The 12021-nt window shown below is 34.7% G+C and overlaps 1 protein-coding gene across 1 annotated transcript in view; it reads left to right on the forward strand.

Moving 5' to 3' along the window:
• The window catches only part of EYS (eyes shut homolog), a 2088383-nt gene that overhangs the window by 1811650 nt on the left and 264712 nt on the right, over window positions 1-12021 (forward strand). Inside the window, exon 36 of the mRNA XM_063618766.1 lies at window positions 11688-11908. Within this exon, the coding sequence (XP_063474836.1) occupies window positions 11688-11908 (221 nt within the window). The remainder of the gene's footprint in view (window positions 1-11687; window positions 11909-12021) is intronic.

The following is a 12021-nucleotide window of genomic DNA, read 5'->3' on the forward strand; positions in this document are numbered from 1 at the left end:
TAAAAAAAAAAAGTTTGTTAGAATTGATTCAAGACTTAGGAAAGCGCTATAGTTACTATAGGTACAATGACATTTTGTTATAAAGGAGACAAAAAAATTGACTATTCCATAATATCTACATATATATCATTTTCCTTTTTTATTATATTTTAATTGACAGATAATAATAGTATATATTTATCAGGTACAATGTAGTGTTTTGATACAGGTATACTTTGTGGAATGATCAAATTCGGCAAATTTGCATATCCATTACCTCAAATATTTATCATTTCTTTGTGGTAAGAAATTGAAAATCCTCTCATTTGGTTGTTTTTAAATATGTTATTATTACCTATAGTCACCATGCTGTGCAACAGACCACCAAAATTTATTCTTCTTATCAAATTGGAACTTCGTACCCTTTGACCAATGTTTTTCTTTTTTCTGTCTATCCTCATCCCTGACCAGCCTCTGCAATCACCATTGTACTTTCTATTTCTATGAGTTCAACATTTTTAGATTCTACATATAAGTGAGATCATACTATACCACATTTTCTTTATCCATTCATCCATTAATGGACATTTATGTTGTTTCTATCTATTGAATGATGTGAATAATGTAAATAATGCTACAATGAACATCCAACTGCAAATAATCTCTTCAATATCCTATTTCCAGTTCTTTTGGATAAATACCCAGAAGCGGTATTGCTAGATCAGATGGTAGTTCTATTTTTAAATTTTTGAGGAACCCCCATACTGTTTTCTATAGTGGCTGCATCATCTTACATCCTGACCAACAGTGCTCATAAATTCCCATTTCTCCACATCCTCACCAAGACTTGTTATTTTCTGGTTTGGGTAATAGCCATCCTAACAAGTATAAAGTGATATCTCATTGTGGTTTTGATTTGCATTTCCCTCATGATTGGAGATGGTGAGCATCTTTTCATATACCTGTTGGCCATTTGTATGTCTTATTTGGAAAAATGTCTATTCAAGTCTTTTGCCTATTTTTTAATCAGGTTATACTGGGGTTTTTGTTTGTCTGCTTTGTGTGTTTGTTCATTGATATTGAGTTGTAGAAATTCCTTATATGTTTTGGATATTAACTCCTTATCAAACATATGGCTTGCAAATATTTTCTCCCATTCCATAGGTTTCCTTTTCACTCTGTTAATTGTTTTCTTTGCTGCACAGAAACTTTTTAGTTTGACATAGTCCCACTTGTCTATTTTTGCTTTTGTTGCCTGTGCTTTTGGTGTTATATCCAAGAAATCATTGTCAAAACTAATGAAGCATTTTCCCCATGTTTTCCTCTAGGGGTTTTATGGTTTGGGTGTTAAGTTTAAGTCTTTAATCAACTTAGAGTAGATTTTTATGTATAGTGAAAGACAAAGATCCAATTTAATTTTTTCAGTTTTCAAAATCCTTGCTTTTTAAATTATACCATTAATTTCTTATATAATAAAGGGATTTCAGAAGAAACAAAGGAAAACATATTATTGATTGTCTTACTGATTCATTGAAAATATCATAGAGCTGAAGAAATTGATTCCTGATGATGAGTAGGGGTTACCTTCTTGAAAATAGTTTCCTACTGTGTGGAAAATATTGTGGAAAGTGGTCTGGAGTCTTCCTTAGAATATGAACTTGTCTTCATTCTTTTGTTATTATGGTCAATATAATGGTCAGTAGAATGTTTGCAATCCAAGATGTTGCTGAAACTCTCCTGTCAGGAACTGCCTTAGTGAAAAAGGAATTCAAGGCCTTTCAGGGTCTCTCATCTCTCAGTTACTAGTGGAAGAGAATTGACTTGTGACTAACAAGGAATTCCTGGGACATTCTTAAAATAATGAGAATCCTTGGGAACATGCACTATTTCCTACTTCCATTAGAGTAATTGTTGCATAAGCAGATTGAACATATTTATCTGTTCCTACTTAAGGTTTGCCACTGGACTGATGTATCAGAATTTTAATGCCATGTAATTATATATTGTAAATTAAAGCAGTGTAGCATACTTGTTGAGAATAGAATATTTTACATTTTATGACATCTTCAGTGACTGTACCTCAGCTAGGTTCTGAATTTTCTACTACCTCAAGATATCTTTCAGATATATGCCAAATGCTTGCTCATTATAAAATGACACTCTTTTGCATGTGAATAGCCAGTTTTCCAAAGACCATTTGTTGAAGATTATTTTCCACATGCATTTGTGGCACCCTTTTCAAAGATCATTTGACCATGTGTCCATGGGATTTTTCACAGCCTCTTATGTTTCGTTGGTTTATACATTTCTTTATGCCAGCACCATACACTTTTGGTTACTATAGCTTTGTAATATACTGTGAAGTCAGGAAGTGGGAACCTCTCCCATTTTGTATTCTTTCTCAAGATTGTTTTGGCTATTTGGCATCCTTTGGTGCCATATGAATTCCAGCATTGTTTTTTCAATTTTTGTAAAAATGTCTTTGGAATTTTGGTAGGGATTGTATTGAATCTGTAGATTACTTTGGACAGTATGGACATTTTATTGATGCTCCATGAATGTAAAATGTCTTTCTTATTTATTTGTGCCTTTCTTCTCTTTCAAGAATGTTTTGTAGTTTTAAATTACACATTTTTTGCCCTCTTAAGTTTATTCTTATGCTATTTTATCCTTTTTCATGTATTATAGATAAAACTGTTTTCTTATTTGTGATAGTTAATGGTTAGTCTATGGAAATGTAATTATTTCCATATATCTATGATATATAGATCCATATATCTATGGAAATGATATAAAATGCTGATTTTCGTATCCTGAAATTTTGCTAAATTTATTGGCTCTAACAGTTTTTGTATGTGTGCATGTACGTCAGAGACATCATTAAGGTTTTCTATGTATATTATCATATCATCTGTGAACAAAGATAATTTTACTTCTTTATTTCTTATTTGGATGCATTTTGTTCCTTTTTTTTTCTTTTGCCTAACTGCTCCAGCCAGGACTTCCAGAACTATGCTCAATAAAAGCAGCGAGTGGGCATCTTTATCTTGTTCCTCAACTTGAAGGAAAAGCTTTAGGTGTTCACCATTGAGTATGATGTGTATTCTGTTGAATTAATTTCCTCCTAATCCTAATTTGCTGAGTATTTTTTCATGAAAGAGTTCAAATTTTATAAAATGACATTTTGCATTTATTGAGATGATCCTGTGATTGTTATCTTCCAGCTTGGTAATGTAATGTATTATTACATTCTCCTTCCTGCTTTACAAGGTGGCAGGAAGGAGAATGAATGCAGGAGGAACCAAACACTTATAAAACCATCAGATCTCAAGAGAACTGCTGCTTTCACAAGAACAGCGTGGGAAAACTATCCCCATGATTAAATTACCTTGATCTGGTCTTTCTCTTGACATGTGGGGATTATGGGGATTTAGGGGATTACAATTTAAGATGAGATTTTGGGTGGGGACACAAAGCCTAACAATATGATCATGGAATATATTTTTCCATATTTTCACTTTCTGATTGTGTGTATCCTTAAATCTAAAGTGAATCTCTTGCAGGACAAGTTTTCTTGTACCTCATTTCCTTTCTTCCTTTCTTCCTTTTTGACTTTTTAGTGACATAACTTGATTTCATTTTTTGTTTTTTTGTATCTTCTATGAGTATTTTTTATGGTTACCATGAAGCTTACACAAAATGTTTTATAGCTTTAGCAGTATATTTTAAGGTAATAATAACTTCAATATCACATACTAAAACTCTATTCCATTATTGCTCCTACACACACACACTTTATGTTATTAATCATAAAAATAACCTCATTTTATATTTTGTACGTTAACATATTTTATAATTATAGTTATTTTATACTTTTGCCCTTAATTTCTAAATGCCTAAGTTAGCATGCCATATACCCATGTAACAAACCTGCACATGTACCCCTTGTATCTAAAATAAGTTGAAATCTTTAAAAAGAAAATATTCCAGAATAAAAAACATAAAAATAACAATACAACAATAAAAAATAACACAAACTGAAAATAAATAAATTCCAAAAGTTATTTACACACCATGATTACAGTATTACAGTATTCTATATTTGTATACTTATCTACCATTTTTAGCAAGCTTTATACTTTCAGAAGTTTTTGTGTTGTTGTCTAGTATCCTTCTATTTCAACTGGAAAAACTTCCTTTAGCATTTCTTGTAAGGAAGATCTAATGATTAAATCCCTCAGTTTTTGTTTATGGGGAAAGTCTTTATGTCTTCTTCATTCTTGAAGGACAGTTTTGGCAAATACAGTATTCTTGGTTTGCAGGTTCCTTTAAAAAATGTTTAGCACTTTAAATATATCACCCCTTTCCCTTCTGATGTGCAAGGTCTCTGTGGAAAAAAATCTACTGATAGTCTCATGGGAGCTCCCATTTACATGACAAGTTGCCTTTTTTGTGCATCTTTTAAAATTCTCTGTTTTTGGCTATAGTATGTCTCAGAGTGGACTTTTTTGGGTTCATTTCAGTTGGAGTACTTCAGCTTCTTGATTCTGGGTGTCCATTTTCTTCCCCATATTTATGAAGTTTTCATTCATTATTTCTATGAATAAGCTTTTTCTTCTTTCTCTCTTCTCCTTTTGAGATATCCAAGTGATCTGTCTTTGAATTTTATGATTCTTTCTTCTGCTTGACCAAGCCTGCCATTGAACTTCTGTAATGAATTTTTAAATTCAGGCATTACAGTTTTCAGCTCCAAAATTTTTGGTTGGTTCTCTTTCATATTTTCTCTCTTTTTTGATATTTTCATTTTGTTCAGCATCACTTTTCTGTCCTCACTGAACATTTTCAAAATGGTTACTTTGAATTTTTGGTCAGGTAATTTATATAGATCTCTTTTTAAAGGGTTGTCTCCTGGAGATTTATTTTGTTCCTTTGATTATGCCATGCTTTCGTCTGTCTTCCTTTGCTTTCTAACTTTGTGGTGGAATCCACACATTTGATAAAACAGTCACTTCTTCCAGTCTTTTTGGACTGGCTTTTTCTACAGGGAAAGACCTTTAACAGTCAGTCTGAGGTCCTCTCCAGTGTTTCCTATGGATGTGTCTTCTCTGAACTTGTGCCTGCAGACTCCCAATTAAAGTGATTTTCCAGTTTCTTCTTTCAGGAGCTCATAATCTCTTGCTCCCTTTACTTTCTGTATATGATACTACAGGTTCTCTGGATCTGCCACAAGCTGCCCATCTCTCTGATTCTCAGAAGCCCTCAGACTTCTAGAGTATGCCAAGTCCCATTAGCACTCTCAGTCAAATGAGATAGAAATTAGTCTCTTGTAACATTCTGAAAAGCCAGAACATTGGGTGCATGATCCACTCTTTTACCCACTCCCTCCTGAGGGAGAGGCCATGAAGCTATACCAGCCTCTGTCTTCTGTATTCTGGGTTCTTTGAAGCAGAAGTAAGCCTCCCAACACTCTTTTTTTCTCAGCAGTCCCCAGATATTGAGAGTAAGCCAGGTCGCATCAGCATTCTGAGACAGGTGAGACAGAAACTAGTGAGACAGAAGCCCCCAAAAAGCCATAACACTGGACACATGCCCTAATTCTTTACCTCCCTAGTGAGAAGCTGGAAGGTGAGAATTTTCTCTGATCCCATGCCAAGCCAGGACAAGGGACTGTGGTGAATGAGTGCATATTAGTCCAAACTATCACCTTTGTTCTCAGTGATCCCCAATGTGGTATCCTTTCCTGAGTCAGAAAAGACAAAAGCCAATTACTCAAACAGCTACCCAAAGAGTCTGCATGCTGGACATGTTTTAGTCTTCTATTTCTCTTCCCAAGGCAAAACTGGGAGCTGGGAGTTTTCTCTTCATTATGCCATGCTATGTTGGGGAGTGGGTCTATAATGAATGAATGCCATAAATTTTTCTTACAGCTTTGATACAGCTGGCTTCACAATCACCTGACATGTGTGACCCTCTTAACTGTTTCCTAAATTCCTCAAAAAGGGAATCGGTCCATGTATTTTGTTGCTTCTGTGTCTCCACAGGGGAAGGAGGGTCTGGGGCTTCCTATTCTGCCATCTTGCTGACCTGTATGTTATTATTTTGCAACAGATTTTTTTATTATTTAATTCCCCAAATTATATTTAATTTCTTTATAGACAAGAGTAATCCCACATACCTCTTTTCTATTTACACTTCCCTAGATCAATGTGTTCACAATGTAGCAACTCAGTTTATTGATTGCTTCTCTAAAGTTCAGTTGTCCCTTCAAAAAGGTGAGGAGATATTATTTTGAGAACATTTCCTAGCCTAGAAAGCCTTAAGAATCAAATATTAACTGTGAATTATTGATCACAACATCAATAATCACTTCACTCATATTTATCAAATTTTTAAAGAAATAACCTTGTGTGAGCTACTGTCCTATGCACTATGCCATATATATATATAAAATATAGAAGGGTATATTAGAATAATAACATAACATTTATTCTGAGTGGGATCTTGTAAGGACATCCCATGTGCTGCATCTAGCAAAATATCAAGATTCTAAGGCAGCATAACACGGGGAAAGAGGCCTAAAAGACAACTAAGAGATTGAGGAAAAGCAGGATTGGATTTCACATCATTTGTAAAAAGAGTGTATAGAACTTTCTATTTTCAAGGCACTTCTATGGACTCCAAGAATCCAAAGATAATCAGGGTGAAGGCTCTGTCCTAAAAATAAAAATATATATTAACATAGAAGAGATCATATGCTCACAGATTATTATACTTTAAGGCAAAATAAGAGAAAGAGAGGGAGAGAGAGATCCTTTAACTGCAGAAGAATGAGAATTTTGATAAATATTGCTGGTGTTATTTCTTATCCCTTTTCACTTATTTCCCTTAAACAATTTTTAAGAATTTAAGCTTTTTTAACATGTGAAAAGTTACTTCAATAAATCCTTCTGAAACACTTTATCCAACATTTCTTATCCATCTTTATTCCAAAACTTAATGTTTCTGATTTTAAATTTGTTTCCATACAATTCAAGTAATGTTAAAAACCAAAAATGGTAATGTCTTTAAATAAAAGCCAGTTTGTTTCCATTGTAAGTCATCATAATCTTAAAGACAAGTGCGCTCTGATAATTAATCTTAACCGAAAAGTATATTTATAATCACCTCTCCATATTTTATTAACACAAGTCATTTAACTTCAGATGCAGAATTGGAAATGCAAAATAAAAGTAAACACTAAATCAGGATGTCACTACAGAAAGATATGCAGTATTCCAACATCTAAATTTAAATTAAAACAAAACAAAAAATAAATAGGACAGCTTCTTATCGACCCTCTCCCCTGCCTGATGGATTTTAAATTTTACTTTCCCTTTGCCTATTTTCTTATTTTATTCATATGTATCATAAAAGAATAACTATATTCTTCCTTTAAGGAGAAACTCTGAAAGGAAAAGGAGGGTTCATTTCACTCCTGTCAGATATGGAGTCCTTTTCCCTCAGTTATCATTGATATTTTTTATTATTTTCATGATTCCTCTTTGATTGTCCATGTCTGTTCTCTGTACTTTCATCTTGTAACATCATATCTTGATGTCAGACTTTATTCTTCATAGTCTGATTCACAAGGAATTATTAGAAAAGACCTATTTTAAAGACCTGTCTCCTTAGGAATAATTATACACACAAAAGTCATCTCTTGGATAATTGAAAGTCTGGGAATAGAAGAAGTCGACCATTTTAATGGTTATCTATGTGCAGCCAACAGCATCTGCTTTTTTGGACATTTCAGGACTCCAACTAAGCACGAGCCTCACCTCAGAAGAAATACAAGAGCCATCTACTTCCATTGTTTGGGTGTTTTTTAACGGTCTAATCAATCATTGATAGCTCTATAGACTTTCCTTCATACCTTCCTACTGCTGACAGAAAAGGAGGGTATTCTTCCATTCTCTACCAGTTTTGTGCTAAAACAGCACGCTTGTCAAAACAGTGAAAGGTTCACTTTTCCAAGTGTGTGATCAATACACAAAGATGTCCGAGATCCTCGGTGAGAGGAAGGTCATCCTTTGGATGCAGAGTCTTGAAAGTTCATCATAGTTCCCAATTGTATTCACAGTGGATCACTTAGCTGATAGACAGATCTACTAATAGTTTGTAGAATGTGAAAACAAACAGAAATACACCTATGCTATGTGACACCTCTATCGATACACCTTGAAACTTTTAGCTTCCACCATAACATACACAAAGATAATCACCCTCTGGGACCTAAATAAGAAGAAATACTCAGGAAAAAAATTAAAGACTCCCTTAGGAGCAGAGACTCAGTCTTTCAAAAAGAACAATATCTCAAATACAGAGTTAGTTTGACCTGTTATGGGTCATGGAGATGCTTTGCTCTTCCTAGAATTAAACATGTTTCTGCTCTCTAAAAGTACACCCACATGAAAACAGCACGTATTAGTATAAATGTAAAGCAATATTGCTGGGCATCTCTCACACTGTCCTCCCGCCAGACCCCTAACTTAATTATTTGGCTTCAGTTTTTTAATTCTGGCAATGGCAGTGTTCCATTTTATTGCATCTGTAATACCAATTTAAATACGTTTCAGATGTCAGCTTGAGGTATGAATGTGTGTTTTGGGAATTGGGATATCAGAGATGTTACCCACACAAATGTTGCTGCATCTACCTGCCATATGCCTAACAGCCCTGAAGAGCAGGGTCTTATTTCCAGATTATTTAGACTTCAATTATAGCTCATAAATTCTTACAGAGAGGATCTGCATTTTATGTACATCTAAATTATGAGAATTCAATTATATATGTTGCTGAGGGTGGGAAAGTAGAAATCAAGCAGCAACTTAAATCATGTAAGGTGATTTTAGCATCATTCTGGTCAATGCACATAAGCTCTGCAATGAACATCAGATGTGAGAAGTGAATTTATTGTACTCAGTATCAGTTTCCTCTTGTGTCTGACAGTGGTACATCTCACCACACACTGGGGGGTTCTAGAGTTTTTATACAACATGACGTGAAACGCCAGCTTCATCTACAGCTGCACTGAAAAAAACAGCAAGCTATTCCAAAGCTGGAGGAAATATGTAGCTGCGTTAGAATTATCTGGAGAAAGCATGTTAGTTTCCAATGTGGTGGCTAAAGGATTTCCAAAGACAATTTAGCTTCAACGAAATGTTCATCTTATTTGCCGTCTTTAGAACTAACTCCCATGTGAGATGTGGCCCTGATGTATTGATCAAATAAAGGCAGATCAACAGCCTAATTTTACAGAGTCTCTTTATTCTACTAATTTTCTATACATGGTTTGGTTGCCTTTAAGATAGTCTGACTTCTTTTTTTTGTTTTTTAACTTTAATTTTAGGTTTGGGGGAACATGTGAAGGTTTGTTACGTGGGTACACCATGTCATGATGTTTTGTTGTACAGATTATTTCATCACCTGGGAATTAAGCCCAGCACCTAATAGTTATTTTTTCTGCTCCCCTAACTCCTCCTACCCTTTACCCTCAAGTAGACCCCAGTGTCTGTTGTTTCCTTCTTTGTGTTCATAAGTTCCCATCATTTAGCTCCCACTTATAAGTGAGAATCATGCAGCATTTGGTTTTCTGTTCCTGCATTAGTTTGCTGAGGATAATGGCCTCCAGCTCCATCCATGTGTCCACAAAAGACATGATCTCATTCTTTTTTATGGCTGCATATTATTCCATCCATGGTGTATATGTACCACATTTTCTTTATCCAATCTGTCATTGATGGGCATTTAGGTTGATTCCATATCTTTGCTATTATGAATAGTGCTGAAATGAACATTCAGGTGCATGTGTCTTTATGGTAGAATGACTTATATTCCTTTGGGTATATATCCAGTAATGGAATTGCTGGGCCAAATGGTAGTTTTGCTTTTAGCTCTTTGAGGAATCACCATACTGCTTTCCACAATGGCTAAACTAATTTACATTCCCACCGACAGTGTATAAGTGTTCCTTTTTCTCCGCAACCTAGCCAGCATCTGTTATTTTTTTACTTTTTAAAAGTAACCCTTCTGACTGGTGTGAGATGGTATCTCATTGTGGTTTTGATTTGCATTTCTCTAATGATCAGTGATTTTGAGCTTTTTTTCATATGCTTCTTGGCCACATGTATATCTTCTTTTGAAAAGTGTCTGTTCATGTCTTTTGCCCACTTTCAAATGGGGTTGTTTTTCTCTTGTAAATTTGTATACATTCCTTGTAGATGCTAGATATTAGACCTTTGTAAGATGCATAGTTTGCAAAAATTTTCTCCCATTATTTAGGTTGTCTGTTTACTCTGCTGACAATTTTTTTGCTTTGCAGAAGTTCTTAAGTTTAATTAGATCCCACTAGTCAATTTTGGCTTTTGTTGCAATTGCTTTTGGTGTCTTTGTCATGAAATCTTTGCCTGTTCCTATGTCCAGGATGGTATTGCCTAGATTGTCTTACAGGGTTTTTATAGTTTTGGGTTTTACATTTAAGTCTTTAATCCATCTTGTGCTGCTTTTTGTATATAGTGTAAGAAGGGGACCAGCTTCAATCTTCTGCATATGGCTAGCCAGTAATCCCAATAAGATGATGTGATTTCTTTGTGTCTTCTCAAAGCAAGAGTCATTTCTTGATCTGATTTTGGAATAAAAGGCGAATTAAGGAAGTGAATATTACCCAAGCAAAATTCTACTTCTCATGCGTATTTATGTTCAAATTTGGGGAAAGGAAACCGTAACATTTTCAATTTTCCAAGCACCATTTGCAAGCACTGTACATTTTGCTCATATTTTAGGATATTTATAATATATTATGATTACATTAGTTTGTCAGGGTTGCCATAGCAAAGTACCACAAACTGGGTGGCTTAAACCACAGAAATGTCTTACAGTTCTTACAGCTCTGGAAACTAGAAACTCAAGAACTGTAGGGTTCTTTCCATATGATGACTTGAGAAAGATAATGCCTCTCAATTCATTTTTGGTAAGGTGTTGGCAATATTTGATGTTCCTTAGCCCATAGATGCATCACCCTGATCTCTGCCTTTTTGTTCACATGGCAATATTCCTGTGTGCCAGTCAGTCTGTATCCAAGCTTCTTTATAAAAGTCCTAAAAAGACTATTGTCCTTATAAAAGTCCTTATAAATGTCCAAAAGTTCCTATTGGATTATAGGTTTGCCTTATTCCAGTATTGACCTCATCTTAATGAATTACATCTGCAATGACCCTATTTTTAAATAAAGTCACATTCTGAGGTACTAGGGGTTAGAACTTCAATATATGAATTTGGAGGGAACACAATTCAACCCTAAAAACAATTAGTTAACATGGCTTTATTTTCTTTTTTAGTTTTTATTTGGTAAGGTTTACACTAAAATGCAAACACATCAGCTCAAAAAAAATTTCAAAGTAATCAATCAGCAAGTTTTGCTGAGTGTCTATTTTTCTGCTGAATATTACTAGATATTGTTAGAGCTAAAAAAGAGATGTAAAAAAGGACCATTTTCTAAAACAGTCTATCTCCCCACCTAGTAGAAGTGACGAAACTAGCCAACAATAGCAACCTCTTTTACACAGAAAAACACATTAAAACACATCCAATTACAGAACCAAACATCCTACATCTTTTCCACATAATCTGACAACAACCTATAATATTTTTTGTTGTTACTTTTTCTACAGACATATTTTGAATCAATGTTCCTTGGCCATATTCCTGCAAATGTTCAAATTCATAAGAAAGCAGGTCCTGTTTATGGGTTCAGGGGCTGCATTCTAGACCTTCAAGTAAACAACAAAGAATTCTTCATCATCGATGAAGCACGACGTGGAAAGAATATTGAGAACTGCCGTGTCCCTTGGTGTGCTCATCATCTGTGCCGCAACAATGGCACCTGCATCAGGTCAGTACTAGTCTCCTGATTCCCAACCTATGTTACATGACTCCGAATTCTTAAAACAACAAAAGCCAGCAGTATTGTCCTCTGAGAGATGAAAATGACAAGTCCAGAATTCT

Source organism: Symphalangus syndactylus, chromosome 2 (assembly GCF_028878055.3).
Source record: "Symphalangus syndactylus isolate Jambi chromosome 2, NHGRI_mSymSyn1-v2.1_pri, whole genome shotgun sequence".
Classification (NCBI taxonomy): Eukaryota; Metazoa; Chordata; class Mammalia; order Primates; family Hylobatidae; genus Symphalangus; species Symphalangus syndactylus.